Here is a 27,581-nt window from a genome sequence, read left to right on the forward strand (position 1 = left end):
CAGTAACTGCCAAAATAACTTAAAAAAAAGAAAAGAAAATTAAAAAGGGTTTACCTCTGGAGAACTGCTTTCAGAAAGTGAGAAAAAACAGGAAGACTAACTTTTTATTTTAGAGCTTTCCTGATATTGTACTTGAATTTTTCTGCCTAAATGCAGTTCAAACTTAAAAATGTTTTAAACTTAAAAATTTAAAGGACAACATTCATCATTAGGGGACAGCATCCCCAAGACTGCATATTTATCTTTCTGTCCCAAGCACTTCTAACAGTACATTCACCACTATGTAGCAATTGTCCATTTACCTGTTTCACCAAGTAGATTGCCAAGTTCTTAAAAGTAGACAATAATACATCCTATTTATTATTGTTTCCCTAGAGTTCAATAGCACAGTGGCAAGTATTCTACAAATATCTGATAAATTGGCTGTTAGAAGGCCCAAGAAAAGGGGATCAAAGAATTCCAGTATTCAGCTATTTTTTTAAAATTTACTATATGATACACACACACACACACACACACACACACACACACACACACACTCCTGAAGCTTCTTGTACCTTAATTTATAACCGGTATACAACTCTTTACTTAGTAATTTTTTTTTAATACAAAAATAACTAAAACAACCAGGAGAAAAATGAAGTCCAGTTCATCCAGAATAAATACAAAATTTAAGATTAGATGCTCTGTTACATTTGCTATGATTATTATTAATTTTTCTTTAAATCACTAGATTCAGTAGGATGTGTATGACAAAAATCAGATGTGACTAAAAGATGTTTAGTATAAAGTATAATTTCTTGCATGCTTCATTTATAGTATTAGCTGTTTATGCTTTTCTACTGAGTGCTACTACTTTTGTTTCACCTCATTTATCAGGAAGAATTCATTAATTTAATTAATAGCAATATTATTTTTACATTTTGGTCAAATAGCTAAGTTTCATCCATCTTTCAATATTTTTTCTAATATGCCTAATAAAATCTCCTCTAGATATAGTATTCTTTTATATCATAAGTCATGAATTAATTCCTTCCAAAACTCTATATAATCTTTAATACTATCCTTTTAGAATTATTTTTTAAATGGAGAAATCTAATAGCAAAATGCCTACTACACTAAACACCATACTAAAATATTATTTTCCAAGTAAAGTCTAAGAAATAAAACTAATTTTAGGTATTTTATTTTCTCACTTTTCTACTATCAGGTATAAATATTATGATAAAGAAGACTTTAAAACATTGCAATAAAGAGATTTTACCTTTAGTACTGAAGTCATAAACACAGACAGGCCCATTAGAATAAAAATTATTAGCCCTGTGACTCGCTGTTCACGAATTCCCAAAAACTTCGGTTGTTCCCCAGGAGCAGAACATTCAGATTCAAGTTTTAAGCTGTTGACATGACTTATTGACAACACTGTTGCAGCCACAAACCATGGAAGTCCCATGACAGAGCAAACTCCCAGCATAACGCCAACCACGAGCAAGTCAAGGTGATAGCCAGCTCCTTTCTGAAAAGTGAAATGAACACGAATATTTTTAAGTCTAAATTGTTCTTTTAGGTTAAAATCCTACTTACAAAGAGAGAAGAAATTTTCATCTTCTATCTTTTAAAGTTCTCATCATTGTGAAAACACCTCGGCCTCTTGAAGAAATTATAATACTTGAGACAAAGTTACCTTCAATTTGTGCTCCTTTCTGTTTATGATGACAGCTGTAATCTGTTGATCCATAAAGATGAGAATGGTACAAAGCAGAGCTGGAACAGCAGCTATTAACAAGGTCCACCAAGGATTCTCTCCCAATGGGCTTATGAACCAGCCCCTACTTGGATCAGTAGGCTGTCAAAAAATTAAAAAGAAAGAAAGTTTCCGTCTCCTACTGTACGAAATTCCCATAGCACAGACTGTGTGTATTCCAAGAAATGCCAAGGGATCAGAAAGAACTGGATTACATCTTGGGATGTATGGTGAACTATTTGCAAACACAGTCACAAGGATTCTTCCCACCCCCAGACAGGTTGTTGTTTAAAGGCATTATGTTTGGGGAGGTTTGCTATGCATGAACTGATAAGTGAAGCAGAGTGTCATGTCAACATGCTCCTACCTATTTCATATGGTGTAAAATCAATCTACCGACTAGGTCAATCCCTAAATTAAGCTGCTTTAGAGATCCTGCAAACTAGTGATCACGGCAGGGTCAGCACTTAGAATTGGGTCTACGGACTCTATTTTCCAAAGCATCTATGGACAAAAATCTGGCATTTTATCAGATGCTAATACATTTCAATGTCAAAACTAAAAATTTTTTTATAGCAAAAGATTTTTAAAGATCAAAAGAGAGGTTAGTGTTCTTGGAGGATACTAAATATACTGAAATCTAAACATGTTTTCATTACATAGACTTCACATGATTCCTCATGAAAACATTTCTCAATACAAAAGGGAAACTCATTATTTTCTAATTCAAGTATCACAATTTTCCTACAATGATATATATTAAATTGCTTCATATTCAATACCACACATGAATAAAAATGTTGTATCTATATAATGCATACATTTTTAAGTGTTCCTTAATTTGTTTCCCCAAGTATATTTTATGCCCTGGGAAATCCGTCTGCTACTTGAAAGCTAGATCAATAAGTAAATAACAAGAATATATTTAGGAATCAGAGTAAGAAAATGGGGCCATGACTACAAGAAATTACATCAATATTTTGAACAAATATTAATGTATTGTTTCATTTATTTGTAAGATTTGGTAGAAACAGAATGATTTTTGAATAGTCATCTCATAATGGTCTAAAATCTTAAGTCGCTCAGTATCTATGCTTTTAAAGAAAGGTCTCACCAAACTTTTTTTTACTTTATACTCTCAGCAGCGAAAAGTTAAAAATTAAAAATTTTTATAACTAAGATTGAGCATATATACTCAGTGGCTCTATACTTATTTATGTGTTATGTTACTAATGCTTATCCATATAGTAAAATTCATATAGGAAATATAAAGTTTAATTTTTTTTTTTCAGGTAGAAATGTAAATAGACCTTCTGAGTAATTTCAGTGGATCATTTTCCACTCAAGCACTTTACTTCAGAGACCACAGTTTTAAAAAATGTTTGTTTTTTTTTTTAATCTGAGTGAAAGATAAAACAGACAAAAATTTTCTTCACTATATTCCTTATCTCTAAAACCCTTTATATACCTTCTTCTTCTAAAAGAAGTCATCTGACTTGTTAAATGTAAATATAAGCATTGACACAAATAATAGACTAAGAAAATTCCAGAAACTATTCAAAAGCTACCACCTCCAACTTAGAGGGAAAATAATTATTGGACACTATATTATGCATATGGTATATTTCATACAAAAGAACTATAGAGTTTGCTGATGAAAACAAAGCATTCATGGATAATCAAATTAAACATCATTTTTTCTTACGAAGAACACATTTGATTCTCTCCTGATTCTGCTGGAAAATGTTGCGCGGAGCTTTCCAATTACAATCAGATACACTATCCTTCTATAAATTTAACCAGGATGTCCTTGCTACTCACAAAATCAAGCTCGAGTTACTTCTAAATAAAGGAATAAAGAATGTTTTCTTCATCTGGAAAATACATCATGAATTCCAGCATCAGAGCACGGTCAAATTTTTTAAATGGTTCCCAACTCTTCCCCATGGATGTTTTCATTCATTCTCCCTGTCAGGCCGACTAGCTTTTGACAACTTTCTTATTTCCTTAATATATTCACTTGACACTTTGCATCTTGTCATTTTATATATGTATGAGAAATATATACATGCATAATTTTTTCTTTCAAAGCATCAGCTCTTCAGAGAGACAATGCATGTTTTAAAAATAACTACCTAGGAGGCAGAGTCTCACTTTTAAGTAGTTTGATATACCCAGATAACAAATAGCCAAGTGTTTTAATCCTTACCTTGAATTTTTCAGGAACATGAAGTTTAGGAGATGGAACTCCTACAAGGTAGTCAATTGCAACCATTATTACTATTGTGAGAAATATAGCAAAGTCACTGATTGTCGACCGCACCTATGTTAAAGGGATTATGTTAATATAACCACAAAAATATTACGTGTCCTTTCTAAATAATTTGTATCTTTCATAGATTAAAATATGTCTCTAGAAAGTGTGAAAGAGGTCTTCAATAACTGACGTCAGTGAAATACATTTATATCTAATATTTCACAATTAGCCAACTATCTCACATGGTACCATTATTTTCCTACTGCTAGCTCAGACATGTAATATGCATTTTTCACTATGAATAATTTCTTTATAACTATTTGTCATAAAATATTAACCTCAAACAACATATTACTGTATTGAAATAAACAAAAAAAGTGAAAACTAAAAACATGACTATTACCAAATTACACCCCAATTACCTTGGTAGGAAAATAACGCTTGGTCTTAAATTGCTTGAGGAATGAAGACAGAAAAAATGTAGTGAAAAATAAGATAACACACCAAAAGAGCACATCTGGAATATAAGGCCCATGAAGACCACAAGCCGATCCTACAAACATGCCATGAAAGGTTTTACATTCCTGGAAAAGGCCAGGGGGTGGGGGGGACAGAAAAAGGAGAAATTAAACAAGTTGCTTAAAACAAAAGCGACATGATGCTGAGTAAGAAATGGCTACAGTACTAAATTCAAATCAGTAATAAAAACTGTCATTGGCTTTTCTGACTCGACTCAAGATTGTGGGATTAAAGAAGGGGATGATGAGCAGTAATGTGGACATTAAAGTAACACTTCCTTTAATATATATAACACTTCCTTCAATAATATATCAATAATACAGCATAATATAATTACAGAAATCTATTGATTTGATTTTCATTTGTGGGGAGAGAAATATCCAAAAGGCTACCAGAGATTTAACAAAGGCACGTGCTACGAAAGTCCTTCTATCCCTTACTCATATTCTAATGAGGCTCATTTTATACAACATCTCTGGTTAACCAAAATTAGTCAAAGGTTCTATTATCCTCAATTTTTAAGTGCTGAACTTAGTAAACCTACAAATTTACAGCATAGATCATGAAAATAAAAGCTACAACTACAAAGAAACTAACATAGCCCCTTTAGATATCAAGAAACACACTAAAAAGAGATCTATCTATAATATTGAGACATCCTATTCATCGTGGAATAAGTTTTTAACAAATGACTTTCATTTGAACACCTCTATTATTAACTTTACTTCTTTCATAACAAAAGTGACTTTTAAAATATAATATAGCAAAACATTAATTTTAGTTGATTACTGACGTACAATGCTTTAAATCAGCACTGTCCAACAGAATTTTTCTGTGATGATGGAAATGGTATGCACCCGCACTGTGCAATACAGCAACCAGCAGTCACGTGAGGAGTCTGAGCACTCGACGTGTGGCTCGTGTAACTAAGAAACTGAACTTTTATTAATTTAATTTAATTGAAATTTAAATAGATGCATGTGACTAATGACTACTGTACTGGACAGTTTAGACTTAAATTATCAATTAGATAAAATTTCAGATGATATCCTTTCAATTATATAGTTGAGAGCTAACTATCACCTTTAGTGAGGAAAAAAAAATGACCTTAAATTGCTTACATTATGTAAAAAACACCGGGGAAGCCCAGGAGATGCTATTAGTATCACTTTACATCTTTATTCCTAAATCCCAACCTGGGAAGTGTCCAAAATGAATATTCTAGGGCTAAGACATTTCCCAATAGAAAACAAGAATAGGTAATAGTATTCAGTACACAGCAGGTGCTCGGGCCACATTTTGGTCGTTTTTCTTTTCTCTCCCCTTAGTGCTTAAGTAGAACCAGCCTCTTGGAGGTTCACTTTGACATTTGGAACATTAGCAGAACATTCAGGATCTTCTAAATAAGCTGTTAATGGAGCACAGGAGCCAATAAACAGAGGGCAGGACAAGTGGATATGGACTGTTGCAACTGTCAACACTAGTACATGTCACCATAGTCCTCTAGTAAATACTTCCTTTGAATATATTAATCTAAGTGAAATTAGAAACCAGAAGTATATTAACATCTTTTAAAATAATTATACCTTGGAAGTAAGATATATTCCATTTTTTTTTTTCCCTTACTAGCTTCATTCTTTTCAGCTTAATACTTTTTAGTGCATGTCACATAAAAAATGTGGTAACTCCTACCTGCTCAACATAATATTATATTCTGAAAGCATACTATATTCATCGAGCAATAAAAAATGTGAGTCTACTCAGAAAAGGCCAAAGAAGTAGGTTAATTCTGCAAAATCCTTTATTTCATGATATACTCACAGAAACAGTGAGATTCCCCCAGGAAATATCTTGTGCTGTTAAATTCTTTTTCTTCCACACATTTAGAGTTTCATTGCTAGGGCTAGGAGGTTCAATACACACACATCTGAGAAATTAGAAAAGGGTAAAATTTTAAGGGTCCTGTATTTCATGGCTGCATTTCATTGAATCAATCACACAATGTTGTAGCTTTTAGCTTATTAACTTTTTCCATGTTGCAAAGCATGGAGACTAGGAAAGCGAAAACACATCATAAACAATGGAATGAAATAAGGTTTCACTTATATAAATAAAACAATATAAACACCAATAAAATGTTTAATTAATGAAACTGGTTAGATATATCCCTTGGGGGAATATGAATTTCTTCAAAAATCTGAGATGCCACCATGTTTAGCAAGGTCACTCTCCCCTAAATCTTATCTACTTAATCTGCATAGGAGCTTCTGCTACCTCTCCATTCACACACACATACAACATGCATGGATTTCCAATAAAAGTTATACTAGTAATTCTTTGCACTCTTATTAGCCCTACCTATTCATCCTTGATTGACCTTAAGATTCATTCTTTAAAAAAATAAATAAATAAATAACAACACAGCTTTCCATCAGGACAAGACTAGGAAAGCCATTACGAGAACAGAGAGAGTTTAGTTCATATCCAGAACTATCTCACCTGCCTAAAAAAGCTATAAACACACACACAAGCAAAAACAAAACAAAACAAACAAACAAAAAAAAACAAAACAAAAAAAAACTCTAAATGTGGATTTAAAAATAGAAACAAACAAGAATATTCCCAATTAGATTATGAGCCATTGAAGAAGAGGCAAGAGGCTGGATGTCGGATTTTCAAAAAGGTCAATGTCTATTTGAATGTGAATTTTCATATCCTGCCCTACTCTGTCCACCGAAGTTGAGAGTGTGCAAGGAAGATAAGGGAAGGAGGACCGAGGAGAGGCACAGCGGGAACAGGAAGAGCACAGGGATTCGGGCCTTAGGTGGGTAAAAGGAAGGAAGTTGCAGGCTCGTGTTTTTGGTAACCACATTTCTCCAGGTAAGTCAATCAAACACAGAATCACATTTACACCGAGCATGACTGCCAAAGAAAATAAATACAGGCATCTATGTAGAATACATCATTTTAATAAACTATTTGACTTTTTATTGAATATATGTGCCAACCTTTTGTGACTATTATAACTACTTTTCAAATCCTATTTTGTTCTAGTGTCTCAAAATATTTTCATTTCATCCTTTTTCTTATCACAAAGAAAATATTCCACTAAATAGCATATGAGAATGTACTGAAGTTATCTTTAAAATAACTTCCAATAAAAATTATCAGGCTTCAAAAATGTTAAAGAAAATCCAAACCATGAGAAATATAAATATTAAAAAAACATTATATCCTATATCCAGGGTTTAGTTAAAGATTACAAAATCCAATATAATTGATTCAAATATATGATGGTAGCTACCAAACAATTGAATTTAAACTGGCCAACCCTATACAAACAGAAGACCAAAATACACATACTTAAATACACATACTTAAATGTGAATAAAAATGATTGAATTTGTTCAACTATATTTACGTCCATTGAGTGCTATGGTAAAATTTCATCTGTAACAGACAAAGTCAACCTCCATATGGCTAGTCGGATAGTTAGAGCTAAATATACAGTGAGCACCACATCACAAAAAAATCCATTTTCCTAGGCTCAGTCATCTCTGCAAAAATACATGTTAATATTAGGGGGAAACAGAAACACTTACGAATAGCTGGTCAGTTCATCTAAATTGTTGTGCATATTAAATGCATATATTTCTCCTAAATGAAAGAGCTTCTCCAAAGCCTCATAGATGAATATGATGCAAATGAGAGCTGCAAAAGCCTCCTCTGTAAATCGAGTAATATAACACACAAGGCTGCTTGCATCTGTTGCAACCAAAACAATGCACAAGAAAGCAGTCCACAGACCAATACTGGTTCTTAAAGACAGATAGGAAAGTTGATAATCTCTGTTTAGAAAGAAAAATGTGAACATGATCAACATATACATATGGAGTAGCATTTGTACTTAAAATTTTCATTAACAAGCAATAAGATCAGTACAACAACATAAGATTCCTAAAAAGTGTAAATTACAGAATAATTGACTGAAAATAATGACTACAGAAAACTCTATGTGTTTTCCTGTTTCAACAGAAGACTAGGTTCTTATTAACAGATGTAATGGTTATATCTTACTTAAATAAAAGATTTACAGTGAAAATCAACAAGGCAATAAATATTTCAAAAACAAAGACCTAACTTCAAAATCAGGAATAAATGACACGCAAGCATTCTATAGAGCAATTGAATGTGACTCTCTCAGAAGATTCAGATGACCTAGTGACAATATGGTAATCGCACCTCTGCCCCGCCATCACTGCCATCACCGCCACCATCTCCTCCACCATCAGTATCACCACAGAAAGTGACTTCATCTTTCAATTCAATTTCAAATAAGAAATTACTACCACAGAGTCTAGAACACTTCAGGTCATTGCATTCTCTCTCAGTCTATCAAGTATGCCAGACCAGAATCAGAATCAGCTCATTTAGTGACGAATCAGAGTAAGAGGGGTTAGAGGGATCAAATATTTAAGAGCATCAAGTCATTTCAGGATAAGATATTCAATTGCATTTAACTCACAAACTGAATAGTAATGGCCATATCAAATTCCAAGTCTACCAGCTACAGTACCCTGTACTGACTGCTACTCTGTGAACAACCCTGCCACTGGAAACTGACACCTCAACCTCACTCCGACTGTGGCATTCGGTTACAAAGGCCCGAGTGGTAAAGTCAGCTTGAGCCTTCGGGATCCACCTCTTTCAAAACTTCTTTTGTAAGACCAGTATATCCTCTAATAAACAATTCAGATGAACACGTTTTTATTGGGTTGAAATTTGCAGGCATAAAGGATTTTTATTGCCCCTCAAGTGATTTGCTTATCAGCACTCGAATCCATTGATTTTATACTCAAGGTGATTGGGGTAGAGATAATGATATGGGCTAGAGCAGGGATGACCTCACGGTAACACAAAATATTAAAAATATATGTAATGATCAGATCCTTTTTTTCAGGTATTAAGTATATTAATGTACTTTTACTAAGGTTAATAAACAATATAATATATAATTATACACACATGTAAACACGTCACAAGTAGATAACTATTACGTACCTGCAGAATTTAAATAAAATTTTTTCAAACACTAAAACTGGACCTGTACTCCCCAATATTGTTAGAGGTTGCCCAGCAAACAACGAATAGGCAATCCCAGTTAGTGATGCTCCAAAAAGAGACTCTATTGCACTCTGTTTAAGGAAAAAAGAAACGAATAAAAGCAATACATCATAAACATATCTCTAATCTATTATAATACATGGAATAGACATCTAGAAGATAAAAATACCAATCGCGTAATTAATAATATAAGCGAATACAACTTTGAGTCTCAAATTTAAATTTTAAATATGGAAAATTACAAATACATTTTAAATACATAAGGAAAATTGCTTTCTTTTTGCATATTAAAAGTGAACTTTTGCAATCAATCATAATTCAAAATTCAATACTGTGAAAGACAAGGAGGGAGAAGTAAATGGAAACTAGACACATAAAACTTTAACTTTACCTATAGATGTTTTATTTCTTACGCCTATGGTACAAAGGTGCGTATATTATTTTGAATATTTTAGTATGTCTGAAATTGTTCATTTAAAAAATAGAATACATTAAATACTAGATATTCTGTTAGATAAAAGACTTCTTTGAATGGATAAGAAATTAACATGTTATACTATTGTTCTCAAATTGATTTCTAAAGAGCAATTTTCCACACATTCTAAAGAAATTAATCTAACATGACAGGCTTAACCAACACGTATCAAGAATGAAATGCTTAACATATACAAAAATAGATGAAAATCCCTTTAAAAAAATCATAGCGACCATAAATGAAGAAATATCTTATTATTATTAAAATCTGGTAACAAAAAATAAAATGAGAAAAGGAAAAGAATCGTAAATTTTAAATTAAATTTAATAGGCCAAGATTATACCATTACCAACATTACATTCTAATTCTAGGTTATTAGATAAGTAAGAGGTATAGGCTATGCCACTAGACAGAGGAGAGGGATCAGAAAGGAAAGAATAGTTTACCATTCACAAACGTAGGATCAACTGGAGTGTACTATCAAGACAGGAAAAGCCCATCATCGATAAAGGCAGGGAGAAGCAGCTTACGAGAAACAGCCCTCCAGGAACTGGGAGGCAGCACAGCAGCAGCCCAAGAGCAGGCCTTGAAAACCAGATTTGAAGTGGAAAACTGGTTCCTAACAAGGTGTAAAGATTTGGACATACCTAAAACTTTGGAAGCCCAACCTTTCTCATTTTTAAATGGGGATGAAGATAGCCAGTAAAACTTAATGAAGCAGTGTTTGTGAAAAGACCTAGCAAAGCCTAGCATCTGGCTTTCAGAATGCACTCCATAAATGGTAGTTAGAAATCTTCATCAGCAGCAATAATAGCATCTTCTAAAATGAAAACCACAAAATAGTAGTATACGGTAAAAGTATTATTCAACTATTAGTATAAAAATAGGATCAAACCCACATACAAACTTGACTTTTGGCAAATGAAGAAGTGTTCATGTTAACAATATAATTGCTAACTGCATGAGATAAATTTGTTTTCTTTCCCATAAACAAACAACAGTTTGTCATAGAAGACACTGCCAAGCCATTATAAAATCCTTAGTTCAAATAGAATATGCATATTCGGGAATGAATTTAGGCGAGCTAAAGTCAAAGGAAAAAACTGTCTAAATGGTATCTAGGAGAGAGAAGGCAAAAAATTGAGGAGAAAAGCAAAGAGATGGCAAATTAAAAAAATGCTAATGGGGCACATGGCCACAAAATTTCAGTCTCCCTCAAAAATGTTGTATAGAAAAAGCAGAAACAGCCACATGAAGCCCTCCTTTTCACCACCCCAACCCCTTTTGGCCACATTTACAAGGTCCTTTATACCCAGACCTACTTTTTATTAATTTTCAAACTGTTTCTATATTCATTCCCAAACTGAACCCTGTCTTTCCCTAAAGAAATTACAGTCTCACTACCTGCCTTCCCCATCCCACGTTCAGAAGTCTCCATTTTACCCATCAAAAGCCCTAATCTTATCTTACCCATATATCTCTTCACTGCATGGCACCAAACACTCCCCCTGCTAGTCTTTCTTCCTTCTCAAAACCTCTGGTTTTGGTTTTTGCAAAATTATATCATCCTGATTCCTCTTTTAGAGTTCAGATCATGCCTGTGTCTAATTTGCTGGGCCATTTTCCTCTTCACTCTCATCCCTCCTCCATTTTATAAATGTGAGTAACTTTCCACAGTTTTCCTCTCCGTCTTGCCCTATAAATTATCTCCCTTGTTAACCTTATTTATTCTCAGTTTCAACCCTCACTTGTATGGGAACCATGTCCAATCTATTCATTTCTTCCTTACCACTACAAACTCTGGAACTCCACTTCCTAAGGTCACCATTTATACTTGAAGTTCCAATAAAGCATCTGAAAATGAACACATCATTTCCATATCATTTTACTCCATAAGACTCTTGAGTTCTCTATTTCCATTACTTCAACTCCTACAGCTCTTCCTTTATCTCACTCTCCCGGCACAGCACCCCCACAGCATAGTAACTACGGCATAGTAACTACATATCCACTATCTTAGCTCTTTCTCTTAGATTAGGATCCCTGAGGACAGAAGACTCACGCTCATGTTACAACTGTCTATATTCCTCCAGTGCCTGAAGCACTATCACATGCACGGCATTAAACAGCAGGATGAAATGGGCAGGCAGCGAGGGACAGTCCAACAGCAAAGCAGCATTTCCATGATGGTAAGAGATAAGGCAGATTTCCACAGGGACCAGCAGAGTTACACGTACAAATTATGACAGCACATAAAGCAACTTACAAAAAATATATACCTTTGACACAATGATTATAGAATAAGGTAAAAGAATAGAATTAATTGAAAATGAATTGAGTTGAAAGGAAATTTTTCAAGTGTCAGGTACACCTTATAGTCAACTCATGAAATACTTTAATTAAATAATTATCACTACTTAGCTTTGGCTATTTTTTAACCTTTTATCTGTAAATAAATAAATAAATGAAATTTCTCCCAAAAGTAAATATAATTAAGATTCAGTTAAGAATTACAAATATCTCATTTAAATGTCATTAAAATATATTATAAACAAAATAATCATCTTCGAGATTTTACAAAGCACTATTTGGTTATGCCTTCTAATACAATATAACCAAGAACGGAAAAACATAACTTTCATTTTAGTCAAAAATATCAAATTATGAATGCAGTTTTCAGTTACACTTTCCAATGAAGGCTTTGACTACTATTAAAAAATTTAGTAATAGCAAAATTAAAGCACCACTTCAAAAATCCATCATTTGTCCACAATTATGTTCTCTTCCTCCAAAGAGTCTAGTCCGGGCCTAGCCGCCAGGCTGATGAGTTACCATTAATTGCATGGCTCTAACTAATCCTATTATGGCCTTACAGGATACAAAGTAGCCCCAGTGATAAAAATCCCCCACCCATGACCCACCCAGAATTAGTTCAATTGGTTTCCCCCAATCCGACCACTCTCCCCCACACAGACAATACAAGCCTTTTACTCAATTTATAAAACCATTCATCCAGCAAGCCAGAATAAACTTTTTTCTTTTTTTCTTATTCTTGTCCTTTATTTATTTATTTATTTATTTATTTTTACCTCAACTGTGCATCTTCTCCTGTTCATATGGCTTCCCCATGTTTTCCACAGCAATTACCTTTGGGGGAAGTCTGCTTTGGGACAGGTTAATCATGCTGTGGGTAGACTCTTCAAATAAAAGTATGAATAGTGAGACAAATGCACACAGACACTTGCCTCTGAAGAGCTAAGAGCCTGGCCACTACCAATCTTTGTACTCACTATTCTGCCTTCTGTAGCTTCTCCAAGCAGCCCTCCAAAAGTGATTACAGGAGACATACAGGCACAGTATAGGAAAAGAATCGAGGCCAGGCACTGCAGACTTAATGCATCCTTGAAGTCACTCAAGAAAAAAGGTGCTTTCCTTTTGATGTCAAGTATCAAACCACCAAAAAGCCTAAATAGGTGAGATGAAACTCGTCAAACTGTACACTAGAGGATTCTGGCTATTTCAAACTAAAACTATGGGCTACATAAAATTGCTGGTGTCTAGTGTTTTTTGTCAACAAAGTTAATGTCCTATTGAATTCATGGTATAAATTATAGAAGATACACTCATTAATCTAATCCACTGGTAGAAGAAAGGTAGATCGCATTAAGTTAAAATAGACATAAACATCTGTATTTTATGGACTATATACTGAAAAGACTGCAGGCAAATGATTTTATATGAGTAAATGTAATTTCAGACACAAATGTGCAAAGAAATGTACAATAAAAATAAATAAAACCTAACAACCCATTCATGAAAATGTGCATATGCAATTGTATTATTATCTACATTATAAATCTTAAAGGCAAGTGTCCAAAATACCAGAAAGACAATTATAATATAAAGCAAAAGCCCTCAAATATCCTTTAATATGAATAGAGTATGCTGTGCCTAGATACACTCAGTAGTGAATTAAATAATTTTACTTCAATCACATACATATTTCTGGTCTAGAAAAAAAGCCTAAAAATTACTCCAGTGTATTAATTTACTGTATATGTAGTCAAACTAGTGTGTATATTAATAAAAGATGTTGTAATTAGCAAATTTAAAATCTATATTTGAACATTAAAGCTGTATCATTTCAATGTTTTTTTTTTTTTTTTTTTGGTCAGACTTTTGCATACATCTAACTTGAAAGTATTCCAATGAAATTAAGCTCCCTGAGGAGCAGACACTATTTCTGGTTTGTTGCCATTATCTCCAGTGTCTAGAACAGCCCCTGGGGCATAGTAGGTATTCAATAAGTACTAGTGAAAAATCGAAAATTCAAAAAGGTTTTGTGACTTAAAAATAAATAATCAGTCAAATTCCTACTGCAGAAAATATACCAAAAAATTAATCTTATACTTTGAAATGCTTTGGATATTTTAAGCTTTACCACCAAAATTTTTTTTAAGTTAATATTGAAAAAGATCCTAAACACACATGGACAAGTAGAAGAAGTTATACTATAAATAATATGATAAAAAGGAGACTCAACTTGAAATAAAAGAGGTGTCAATGATAACCTAGAAAATGAAACTATATCATCAAATCAGTAATTAATTAAACAGTTTATATATGAGGCTCTCAGGTGACCATTAAATCAATGGTGGCCTTGGTATTCTTCAGTGACTAACCCTATCTTAGTTTGAAGTTTGAAAAATAATTAAAAATGCTAATATCAGACCAGCACCTACTATACAGGAATAGTCTTATTCTCTATTATATTTACAGAGACTAACATATTGGTCAATGAATTAATTGTGAGTTTAAGATTCTCTAAAATTTATATTAAGTACTGCAATTGTTATTTTTCTTCTATATAGTATTTTTTAGGCATGTCACTAATATCCTTAATAGAGTGTCTGTACAAGATAGCCTGGTTTTTTAAATAAATATTTAAGATTCAAGATCTTTTACTTCTATAGTGATAATCAGGGGACAAAACTATATCAATATCCACAAGCTTTTCTACAGTATAAAAATACCATAACATTTCTCTACTTCTACGAAATACTTTAAGACAATGTTTGCACCTGGGAATATTTCTGTTCTTTATTTCAAAAATGAACAACTTCAACAAATTTTATAATTAGTTTTCCAGAGATCATTACCATGGGTTAACTTTACTTGCCTAATTTTACATTATCTCATGACATAATGCTCTTTTAAGAGTTTTAAGTCTATGCGAACACATACGAAAACATTGGTTATAATTCCTCTCTATTCCCATAATTTATTAACTTCCTATGGAGAACTGTAATAGGGCTCCACACTTCAAAACCTTCTTGTAATTAATTTAAATGCATATTAATTTTCCTTAATGTCATATACCTATATATAATAAGGCATTTTTTCAAAATATGAAAATATTGTACTAGATCGGGTCCCAAATATATGCAAAGAAAAAGAACGCGTATGCCTTTTTTCATCAAATCAACCCCTAGTCTCAAAAAGACACCCGCATTGTATCAGTATTTGTACCCACCGTCCAGTCCTCTGTAGCTCAGGCCCAGCATGATGAGCGGCCTCTTTAGGAGTCTCACCCGAACTGGGGGCAGATCCATTGGGAAATACGGGAATCTTTCTCTTTTCCTGAATTTCATAAAAAAAATACACACTTTCAGAATTCTGTTTTAAGAAAACTAAGATGGCATCTTCAATTAGAGGGAGCATGAGGTCTCTCTCATACTGGTTATCTAATTATTACATCTAGAAAAAATGCTTCCTAAGGTAAACTTCAGCTGTAAATGAATCATACTTTAGAAAAGAATCTAGTATTTGTCTCTATTAATATTTTAAATTTATGATGAACTCCAGAGGATCAATGATTGATTTAAATATTAAATTAAAAAAAAAAAAAAAAGGTGGTGGAGGGCAATAAACAAAAAATATCCAGGAATATTCAACCTCACTAATTACAAAAATACAAATTAAAACCACATTAAAATACCCAAGACAGTGAGAAAAGATATCTATCAGACTGACAAATATCCAAGTTTTACAACATACTGTATTAGTGAGGCTATAGGGACATAAACACTTCCATATATCACTGTGGGAGTCCAAAATAGTTCAACCCGATAAAAAGAGATTCTGGTAATATCTACTAAAATTCTAAATTCCCTTGTGAGCTAGCTAGCAATCCAATTTCTGGGACTCTATCTGCAGAAGACCAACATAACATAGGAATGCTATGATATGGTTTGCAATAACAGAAGACTGAAGACAACCTGAGCCCAAGAATATGATAAAGTATGATATGTCCATAAATGGAACATAACAAAGCTGTAAGAAAAAGAATAAGAAATATTTCTATAATTTCTTGTGATCGGATTTCCAAGATACACTGTTCTATGAAAAAAAACAAGATACAGAACAGTACATACGGTATGTTAACTTTTGCTGAGAAACACTGAATAAACACTAGAAGGATAAACAAAAAAATAAGTAACAAATGGTGTCCCACAGGAGGTGGGGCTAAGGGGGTAGCATAAAGGGGACATGCTAGGGTACAACTTCTCTCAGTGTACCTCTTTATATAGTTTTAATTTTTGAAAACGTATAAAGTACTCAAAAAAAATTTTTTTTAAGTAACTCAAAGAATTCTTACCTGAGAAGGAACACTTTTTGGTGGCTCTATGCGTATAGAAGGATCCCACTCTCCTGGAGGTAGGACAGTTACTTGATCTAAAAATTCATCAATTCCAGATAAGAGGTCATTTCTGTCTTTTGCTTTATAAGCTACATCGTGAAAAATCTAAAGGAAAAAATCGAGTAAAAGGGTTTTAAAGCTGAAAGAAAATTCTACACAGTAAATCCACTTTAGATATCACAGATTAGTCGATAATAAAGATAATGATCTAACCTCTTATCTCAAGCCTACCCTGAGCAAAACTATAAAAAATAACCCACTATCAATATTATCAAATGAATTAATGGTAACAACCAAACCACAAAATAAAACCGGTATGTGTTAAGATGGAAAAATTTTTAAAGAGAAATTTTACATGGTATTATACTCAGCAATTGATTACAAAATGAAATAATACTGTATTATGTCATTCTACTTCTGCAATATTTTAATGTTACTTATCCAACAGGAATAATCGTGGATATGCAAAGAATTTTATTTAATCAATTTATTTGATCACTTGTATCTACTGGGTGCCTACTATTTGCCAGGCACAATTTTAAGCACTTTGGATAGTGCAATGCACACAGACAAAGAAAGGTGCTCAAAAACCTAGGACAAAAGGCAGCGAAACAAGTTAATTACACAAATACCTAAATGCGGGTAACGATAAATGCTGTGATGAAAATTAAGCAGGGTAAAAGAAGACCTCCAAGAACAGGTAACGCTGTAGCAGAAATCTGAATGGGATGAGGGACAAAACCATGCAGAGGGCAAAGTGGAGTGGGATGGTGGAAGAGCACTCAGGCAAAGGGACCAGCGACTGTCAATGCCCAGAGGCAGAAAGGAACATGATACATCTGGGGAACAAAAAGGATGTTAATGTGGCTGGAGCAAAAAGCAGGAGGAGTGTGAACAGTACTAGCATGCAAGTTTCCAGGAGTACACAGAGGCTAGATCAGGCAGATCCTATTAAGACAACGGTAAAGAGTTTAAGTTTAAACATGAATGTATGACAGGATGTCGCTGACGCATCTGGATCAAGGAAATGAAATATTCGAATCTGTAAGTGATTGGTAGTGTAGAGGAAAATACTGTAAAGAAAGACTCATAAAGTCTACTTTAATCACCCAAGAGAAAAAGAGTCTAAGCCAGAGAGCTGGCATGGAGATGGAAAGGAGATGGCAAATTAAGTGCAAAACACATCGAAGAGGTAAAATCGAAATGTTGGTAACTAACATTTTATCACCAAAATCTTAGTCAGGATAGAGAAATGAGGTCAAGTTCAGATATGTGAGGTTTCAGATACCTTAGGGACACATGGCACAGATGTCTGTCACCCAATGATAAAGCTCCCTCCCGAAGAGAGAGAAAAGTCCTGATCAGTACAGGTCATGGCCAAAGATGAAGTTCACAAACAAAAGAGAAAATGTACAGAGAAAAAGGCGGAAAGGTGGGTCGTGAGGAAACCCAAAAGCAATGAAGTTTTAAAACCCAGGATGAAGAAAATTTCCAAAAGGTAACCAATAATTTCATATGCTGAGGAGGTGGGGAGACCAAAAGTATCTACCTATTGATCCAGACACAAAGGTCTTGAAGACCTTAGCAAGGACAATGCAAAGGGTTGAAGAGAGATACAAGCACAGACAGGAAGGATATTTTTTTAACCTTCACTATGAAAGAAAAGAAGCACTAGAACTTAATACATATTACATGCTTAATACTCAGTGTCTACTTCAAAGGGTATTTTAATTACCTCATCCGTCATGAGAGTGGCTATTGATCTTCCAATTTCATGGTACTGTGGTGCCTTTCCTGCTGGACCCAATAACAGAAATAAAAACCTAAAGGAAAAATGGAAATACATAGATTTAAGCATAAACAACATACACACATAAATCTCAGCAATCATAAAAAAAAAAAGTCATTGAAATGTCAACACGAAAACAACACTCAGACCTCTTTTCCAACTTCCCACACTAGTCAGTGGAGAAAAGCTGGCAACTCAGACTAAAGCAGAAAACAAAACTAAGAAAGGCATTCATTCATAATTAGCTTTCCACCAAGTTATTATTTCCCATCTTCCTTAGGATAAGACAGTAATTAAGAAATTGAGTGTTCCTGTCTTCTATATCATTTGGAATTTGAGTAAACAATATTTTCTGGTCTGTACTGACTAAAAAAAAGTGAAAACCAATCCCATTTAAGTACTTAAACATAAAGTTTGCCTAAGAAAATATCTGAAGAGTATACACACACACAAAAAAAATCCACAATCCCTCAAAATATAGTCTGGATAAAGATTCTAATATGATAAATAAGGGACTAATTCCCTTGGGAGAAAAAAATTTATCTACAACTCCAAATTTAACACCAAACCTCATAGCATCTGATTTTTTAATTTATTTATAGTGACTAAATAAAAAGTATTTAACTTCCTACTTAGTTATGTCCTTATTAACACTAGATTAAAATATTAATATTCATACTCAGCCAAACTGGAAATATTCATCTTCCTGCTTCATGAGAATTTAAGTATGAGTTGATGAAATTATTTCTCTCATTTAACTTAATACTGTACTATTAATGCACCTCAGTAAAACATATTAAAAACAGGTGTGCACATTTCAATCAAATTGCAATTAATTCTTCAGATATGCTATCATAAAAATAATTTTAAAACTTTTAAAATTATTCTCATTTAGAATTAATTTTATACAATCAATAGCCAAGGAACTGATTACTCTTTATAAACCAACATGCTTATTATTCTTATGGATATCACCCTATTTCAATTTTTACTCATAATGTATAAATTTAAGTCGGGTTTGACTCTCTCATAAAAAGTGACAAAGCAAGGATTGGAACTCCATTTTCTCTGACTCTAGGGCCTGCACAAAACATAATAGGTTTGAAATGATGAACTGTTTTTTAAACCAAAGCTCCTAAGATACTGAACTTCTTATGAAGGTATAGACACAAAGTTTTTATAAAGGATATTTGTTTTATTTATTGATTTATTTGTTTCGTTTTAGTTCTAGAAAGAAAGATCATTCTTTTATCCTCAAATAATCAAAGCATTTGGTATAATGACAATAGTCACAAATGAAATGATCTTTTCTTACATAAAACAACATGTTCCTTGGGAAGATAAAAATTTTCAGATTTCGGAACTAACTCTTTACCTGGTAGGAACAGGGACCTCAGTCAACCCTGAGAGGAGAACAGCAGGAGCCAGTCTCACAAACGCAATTATAGGCCTTTCCAAAAAGTCTACCTCTCCCACCAGAACGTTAGATGCCTCAGCTCCCGAAGGAATTTTTCTCATGAAATTCATATCAACCTATTGACAAAAAATAATTAAAAATAAAATCTGCATGGTATTTATAAGACTATTTAGAGGGAAACAGGAAGGAAGAGATACTTTTACGACTAGATTTGCTAATCAAAACTGGTGATCTAACGAATGTATAAATGCCAAAATTCTCACAAGTACAAAGAATGGAGTAGACAAATACAGAAAAGCAAGCAAAACACATCTACCAAACAATAATCCCAATTGTTTTTTAACTGTCATAATCTTTGCTATTTCAGAGATCTACATTATCAAACATACAAACTAGAGAAAATTTTCAATGAATAAAGGCACTATTCATTAAAAACTATTTAAGACAAAAATATAGTCCACTAACAATGGCTCATGAAATTATACACAGTACTAAAAAATATTCATTTCATAATTATCTACTGTTTAATCTTATAAATAAATTTTAGTCCCTTTATATTCTTTATAAGTCCTTTTTACTTTAAAGAACTTTGGGCATTCCCCAGTATTTTCATTAAGTGGAAAAAACTTTTTCTACTTAAAACTAAAATAAATAGGCATTATTGGTATAGGTATATGGCAGTGCTATATATAATTAAATTTAGTTGTCTGTGTATAATTACAAAGGAAAGGTTACAAACATAATATCAAAGTACGGGGAGTTCTTCACTTATATGCAGTTTCACACAAGTCACTAAACAACCACTTACAGGGCTATCTATTAAAAATAAAACCAGCACTTACGGCGGACCTCTTGAGTCCCACACCCAGTGTGCCACAACTACAGTGCCAGGAGGCAGACTCCTGCCCAACAGGAGACAAGGAGGTGTACACAGGGATAGGCCAAGTAAAAAAAAGTAAAACTGTGACAGAGGAACAAAAAAAAACGGCATCTGCCATGTCTAGAGGAGATCTATAATGTAAATTATATTAATTTATTCATTTAATTAAAATAAATTGCAATTTAATTACTGAACACTTTGTATTTATCTGAAATAGGAGCAGCAATTAAAAATATGATCAAAGTATAAAAGAAGAAGTAAAAGTATAACAGCCTTTATACAGTCAATGTTCCATATGCAAGGCATTTTATAATTTTAGAACACAAAACTCAGCAAAGTTATATAACGTTAATCATTTACACTCCTTTTCTATAAAATGTGACTTATACTTTGCATTTTAAAGTAAAAGGCTTAAGAGAAATGCTTCTTATTTGAAATAAACACATTAAATGTCTGACATTGGATAAGTATCAAGAATATCCTATAGTAAATTAATATCATTAAATTACAATGGCCACAAGGAATCAATTATTCAGAAGTAATACTCATAAAGTCTCTTTAAAATTCATTTGTAATTTGAACTTGTAGTTTTTGTCCTGTTTTTGTGAAATAAGTTTTCTTTTTCTATTTTACCTCAATACTCGTCAACCAGAAATAAAAAAAAAAAATCATATTTGAGATAGGTGAATTATTTTTAAATCCATGCCTTTACCTACCCATGGGGAAGCACCGATATGTTTTCCAGTGACAATCCAGAAAGTACTAACACCATGAGAATTTCTAGGATCGCATTACAGCCAACAAAAGGCTGAACCGCTACTACTGTTGTAACACCATTCCCAGAATTAATCTTTCTAATGGTGATAGCTCCAGGACGAATGACTATTAAGTCAAAAGGTACTGGAGCTTCATGATATCTAAGGGTCAGTATCAATGAAAATACCATGTTACTCACGTATTCTTTTGTCGGAACTTCTAAAACTAGTAAGATATAAAGTTATTCAAGTGCTAAGAATTACCTTTCTCACAATTTCTGATCTTAAGTTAACTTATTGCAAGCATCACACACAGGTGTGTAAGAACCAGTCTATTAAAAAATTATTACAATCAATGTTAATAAAGGCACATTGCTAGCGATCTTCTCAGTAAGAATGATTATAAAATTTTAGTTAATGATAGAATTACCTTGCTGAAGTCAACAGTACTATTTTCTCTGCTGCCTCCACTTCCATTACCTTTTATCTCTCCACTTTTACTATTGTCCAAGTTTCCAGGTGCAGACTGTGGAGAGGCCAAAATACCTGTAGTTAAGAATAAACAAATTCCAAATCAATACGGAGAAAACTCACTTTGAAATCTGACTCTGTTCACACCCTGAAAGTGATGGTTTATGAAAAGCAAATGTGCAAGGTAAAAGGAAAAAAAGTGCCCAGTGTTAGTACCATACCAGCAAGACTAGTATAACATTATAAGCAATAATAAAGCTATACATTTTAACATTTAAAATGATAGAACTTACAAAAATGGTGGTTTTCGCAAAAATAAATAAATGAGTAGGTGCAGAATCACAGAAGATAGAAGACTGAGTCTGATTACTACTAGAAATACTTAGGGATTCTACATCAATAAAAATATAAATGTTCTGATAAACTCTTAGTGTAACTCAGAAAATTTAAGAGCTACATCAACTAAATGTAGGTTAAATTTACCACAATATTCCATAATTGTAACAATTTCCTCAAGAAGTTTCATTTCTGTGGAGTAATACTTATGTCCTGCCTACCGCCATTATTTCTAAGAAATACAACTTTATAATAGCAATGTTTTTACAATATAAATATAAAGAGTAAGGGTTTTTATAATTCAATAGATCTTTGCTGACATAAGCACTCTCTGCCACTTTGCCATGTGACTTTAAGGAACTCAACCTCTAAGATTCAGACAAATCTACAAAATGAGTTTGTTTGCATTAGAAATGAAAGATATGTGTTCTATAAAATTAGCTTGTTTCAATGACCAAGGATAGATATATGTCCCAGGATTACTATACTCATTTCAAGTAGCATTCAGCAGCAGCAACGTTTTACAATAATATAACCTAAAACCACCCTGTAGCATATGATCAATTGTTACCACTATGAATTTTGCAAAAAGCTCAAACCTCAAAGATTTTAAAGTACATCATAGATTTCTATCATAAAATGTATTTCATTTTTCTAAACACCTGATTTTCTAGTTCAAGAATATAGATTAATATTACCCAAAACACTAAGTATCACAGGAGAAAAAGCACTAGACTGAATGAATTACAATAGACTTTACTTTGAGTTTGAAGTCTACCACTCTCTTCAATCTAGTGACCCACAGCAACTTAAACTGTTTGTGGTTACATCCTATAAACTGCAAAGTTAATACTGGTAAATAAATCCCAGAATTTTAAGCACATCAGATATATTTGATGAATCTAAGGAAGGGTTCATTTTTCCAGAATACAACATACTATATAACTAATAACTGAAGTGAAGTCATTCAAGTTTATTCCTTAAACTGAATGACAGAAGACCTCTGTGATAGCCACTTCTCTTGTCAAATACCTAAACCAGGATGTTACTGTGATCCAAATATCTCGGTATAAAAAGAAAATGCAATCTATTCAGCCACATGCTCATTCTCTGGAAGTGTTAATTCTGAAATAAAATATTTCCTAAGCCTTGACTCATTCATCACCATTTTAGCTTGGCACAGAAAAGTTACTAAGATTCCTCTTCTTTGACCTTGTCCATAAACTTCCAGAATACGGTCTATTCTTTTATTAAAATACACACTCAGGCAAAGGAAAAAAGTTAACTAGTACTTTTCAGTGGCTTCCCCCGGCTCCCACACAAAATGAAGAATATCATTAAGGCTCTGGCGGCAAGTGCAACAGAGCAATGAATACACTTGTAACTACTAAAAATATTCCGTCTGTAGATGTATAATCAAAAGAACACACATGCACAGTTTCCCAGAATAGTCCCACCCAACAGATTTTGGGAAGAAGAGTGAAATGAGGAGAAAGCTATGGGGGAAAGTAAGGATATAGTAGGAATGTAAGAAGAAATGATGTGAAACTCAGCATTGACAAAGCCGAAAGATATGACCTGAAGTCACTTAGCAAACATGGGCATCTGGAACCTGTTAAAACTGGCATGTCAGGTATGTGTTTTCTGCCATTATCCTATCTACATAGTCCTTCCCAATCTCATCTAAGCTAAAGCTGCTTTCTCATTCAGTAAAGGAAGTCTCCCTGCTCCTATAATAAATTGCTGGTGCTCAGAATTAACTGAGTAAGTTCCCAAAAATTAAAACTATCATTAGCACAGATAACTCAGACTACATTTATTTGCTTTAAGAAAAAAATAAACATTGAGTATGCGTATATATTAAATCAATATTGAGATTTAAAAATTGCACTCTTGTAAATCTAGTTTTATCCTTATAATTTTTTTTCTCAAAATAGCATCTCAAACTAGAGAGGGATAAATCAAAGATATGAGTTTTCTGCCTTTAAAAGCTTTCAATTTCTTGCTCTGGATGTTTACAGTTTGATCTTCACATTTTTACGTCTTACTTTTCCTCATTTATAAAATAGGGCTACTACCACAAACCTCATCAAATTGTAGAAGAATTAGAAATATGATACCTGAACATATCATTTGTGTGAATCAAATTAAAACAGTAGCCATTAACTACAGTCATAATTAATGTTATAATGATTTAGCCACAAAACTTTCATTTTTTACTTCTAAAGTAAATCATTTTTTGGCAACTACAATGAACTTTAATTAAATGCATCTGGTATATTTGGATAGTGCCAACAGACTGAGAGAGAGGTTTGTCATATAGTGAGTGATAGAAACACTAGAATTTTTAATCAGAGACTTAGGCTGCCATTTAACGAGCTGTATGACCCAGGCTAAGTTTTTTAACTTTCATGAGTCTGAGTTTCTGAAAATGAGTGTATACACTAATTTACACAAATTTTTATACCAATTAAATAGGCTAACTTAATAACTACAAACTACCATTGAAGTGTAAGATATTATTGGTATTATAGAAAATGTGATAATACTTATGTGATTAAAATCACCATTAGCATCTGTATATGTCACACTGGTGCTTGGCTGTCGGTAAAATGGTCACAAAAGAATACTTCCTTATATGAAATGGGCAAGAATATATGGATAAATGTACAAGTAATTTACATAAAAGAGCCAAGTTTTTCATAAATATAACTCCTAAATGGGTTATAAAACATTTATCCACTAAGAAATAAGTTTTATAATTCACAAACAAAAATGTATCCTAGCTATGACTAAAGGAACTCTGGTCTGAAAATTTCAAGGTGAAGTTGGAGTAAAGAGAGATATGGCATTAAATAAAGGACAATCAAAATCTATTCCAAAATATATTACTGGTCTTTAAATGATGACAATTCCAGGCAGTCATTAGAGAGCACCAATCTTCTGAGACAAAAAGAAAAAAGAACATTCGATCCTATTATTGTTAAGAAGGTTAAAACATACTGCATTCTTTGGACAAAATCACCAAATAGTAGATAAAAAGCACATCACCTCATTATAATTTATGTACAATATGTTATGTGTTCATTCACCTTATGAATGAAATGCGCGAGCCACCATTTTTAAAAAGTCATGGCAAATTAAAAGATTATTTATAAAAATTCTACATTTTCCTGAACTATTCAAATGCCTTGACCCATTAAAAAATCTGTGAAATTTTTTTGAAAGGGCTTAAATTATGTGTAGTCTTCTTTGTGGCCTTTTCATAACTTAAAACTTTTAATAATTCTATTCTTTTCTATAACATATTGTAACGAAAAAAAAAAAAAAAAACCATGCAGAAACCAAAATAAGTTATAAGCATTATCTACAAATGCTGCTAAAGCTCTGTGCTAACAGGCATTCCAAGTGCAAGTGATCCAGAGGCAGAAAGCACCACACATGGAGGAATTTGAATAGTTGCCTGGAGTTATGTCAACATTTTCCTCATTCTTCTGCTCCTGGCCTTTCAGTGCTTCTAAGTCTTCCTCAGGCGGATGAATTACTACTGTGGGAATATCATCACTGGCAGGAGAAACCAGTAGTTCTGGGGCCTGAAGCTGACTCTGTTGGGAACTTCTGGAAGTCAGGCGACTGTTGCTAGGGCTGGAAGGAGGACTGTTTTGTGGGGTGGGTACTGGGGTTGTACACCTTGAGCCTGCAGGGGTTCCAGCTCTTGAAGAAGGAAGAAGATGACTGAGAAGAAGAGATAAAGGCGATTCTCCTCTCAATGAAAGGTTTGAGGCAGACAGACCTGTTCGCAAAGAATGGCGGGAGGCTGAAAGGCCTTCCCCTGAGATAAAACAAATGAAAAATGATGAAGTTCACTGCAGAAGGCAAAGAGAAACACACACAAAAATCAATTCATACTGTAAATTGCAAGCTTTAAAGGCCCCAAATGTCTAATTCATGCTATCAGGGTTAGCATGGCAATCAAATTTAAAATGTTAGAAAGTCACTAAAAAGTTGCTTAAACTATAATTAGTTCCCTGAAGGTATAACCAAAAAAAAATATATATATATATATGTTGATGATAGCTGGTGGGGAAAATAGTCCGTTAGTAATCAAAATGCCCAATAGTGTGGCATTTCAAAAAAAGAACAGTATTGAAGCAAAGTTGCTCCTTAAATAAATGATAAATAGCATATGGAAATATAATACAAAAATAATTTAAGAACTAGAAGCCAAAATAAAACCTTCCAGGCACTGATAGCTTATATTTAGTGTATTTATCCTACATTGTACTGAACCACTACAAACAATTATCTCTCACAAGAGAAGTCTACATTAACATTATCTAATAATTTCTAATTTAAAATTGATATCAACTCTTTATAGCATTAAGTCAATAGGGCATCACCTACTGATAGTGCTCCTAAACAATATTTAAAAACATAAAACAAGTTACAGAAATTTTTTAAAAAGAGAAACATAATGTCAATTTTAAAGGATACATATTTTTGAGCTCTCCAAAAATACTAATAAATGTCCTATAATACAGCAGGTAAATTTAAACAAATATATGAAATCTTTAATTTAAGTAGATAAAAATAAAGTATTCCTTCTAACAACAGCCATAACAAAGTAAGTCTAGCATATTTCAAAAGGTAATATATACTTACATTTCAAATACCTATTTTTATGAAGTGTAGCTTAATGGAATAACATTGTTTTTTAGAAAAATATGAGAAATATAACCATCAATCGCATATGATCTAAGTCTACATACTCAAAGTTGCATGCTCAAGAGCACCTGGATATATTAAAAATGAAGGTTAACTTTCAATCCATAAACAATTACCACTTAGTTAAAAAATAAGCTACATGCAGGAAAACTGTTAAATTACAACTATAACACAATAAAATAACAGAATTCCCATGCTAAAATGGCATTTAAAATAAAATAGCCATTGTCTTATGATTAAAAGGAACCAAATGACAATTGGAAAATAATCAGAAACCAATACATATGAGAAATAAAAGATCTAATAGGGTCTTCTGGGTAAATGAACTCATTACGCTAAAACAGAGAATATATAATACATGAAAGATGAAAATGAGAGGTGATATGAGA

At 33.0% G+C, this 27,581-nt stretch overlaps 1 protein-coding gene across 11 annotated transcripts in view; it reads right to left on the reverse strand.

Annotated features, from left to right (window-relative positions):
* SLC4A7 (solute carrier family 4 member 7) overlaps positions 1–27,581 on the reverse strand; it is a 93,053-nt gene that overhangs the window by 16,784 nt on the left and 48,688 nt on the right. For 6 of the 11 annotated variants that reach the window (XM_016149574.2, XM_016149571.2, XM_016149573.2 and 3 more), the window contains exons 7-19: positions 22,091–22,206; positions 19,984–20,141; positions 18,555–18,642; positions 16,778–16,924; positions 15,653–15,759; positions 13,410–13,584; positions 9,582–9,715; positions 8,123–8,368; positions 6,342–6,447; positions 4,424–4,585; positions 3,954–4,067; positions 1,685–1,846; positions 1,265–1,516 (exon numbers count right to left, since the gene is read on the reverse strand). In XM_016149574.2, the coding sequence (XP_016005060.1) occupies positions 1,265–1,516; positions 1,685–1,846; positions 3,954–4,067; positions 4,424–4,585; positions 6,342–6,447; positions 8,123–8,368; positions 9,582–9,715; positions 13,410–13,584; positions 15,653–15,759; positions 16,778–16,924; positions 18,555–18,642; positions 19,984–20,141; positions 22,091–22,206 (1,967 nt within the window). Of the gene's footprint in view, positions 1–1,264; positions 1,517–1,684; positions 1,847–3,953; positions 4,068–4,423; positions 4,586–6,341; positions 6,448–8,122; positions 8,369–9,581; positions 9,716–13,409; positions 13,585–15,652; positions 15,760–16,777; positions 16,925–18,554; positions 18,643–19,983; positions 20,142–22,090; positions 22,207–25,930; positions 26,300–27,581 lie in introns of all 11 variants that reach the window. The other 5 variants (XM_016149568.2, XM_016149567.2, XM_016149569.2 and 2 more) reach the window with 2 other exon arrangements.

The sequence above is a fragment of the Rousettus aegyptiacus genome, unplaced genomic scaffold (genome assembly GCF_014176215.1).
Source record: "Rousettus aegyptiacus isolate mRouAeg1 unplaced genomic scaffold, mRouAeg1.p scaffold_m13_p_4, whole genome shotgun sequence".
NCBI lineage: Eukaryota > Metazoa > Chordata > Mammalia > Chiroptera > Pteropodidae > Rousettus > Rousettus aegyptiacus.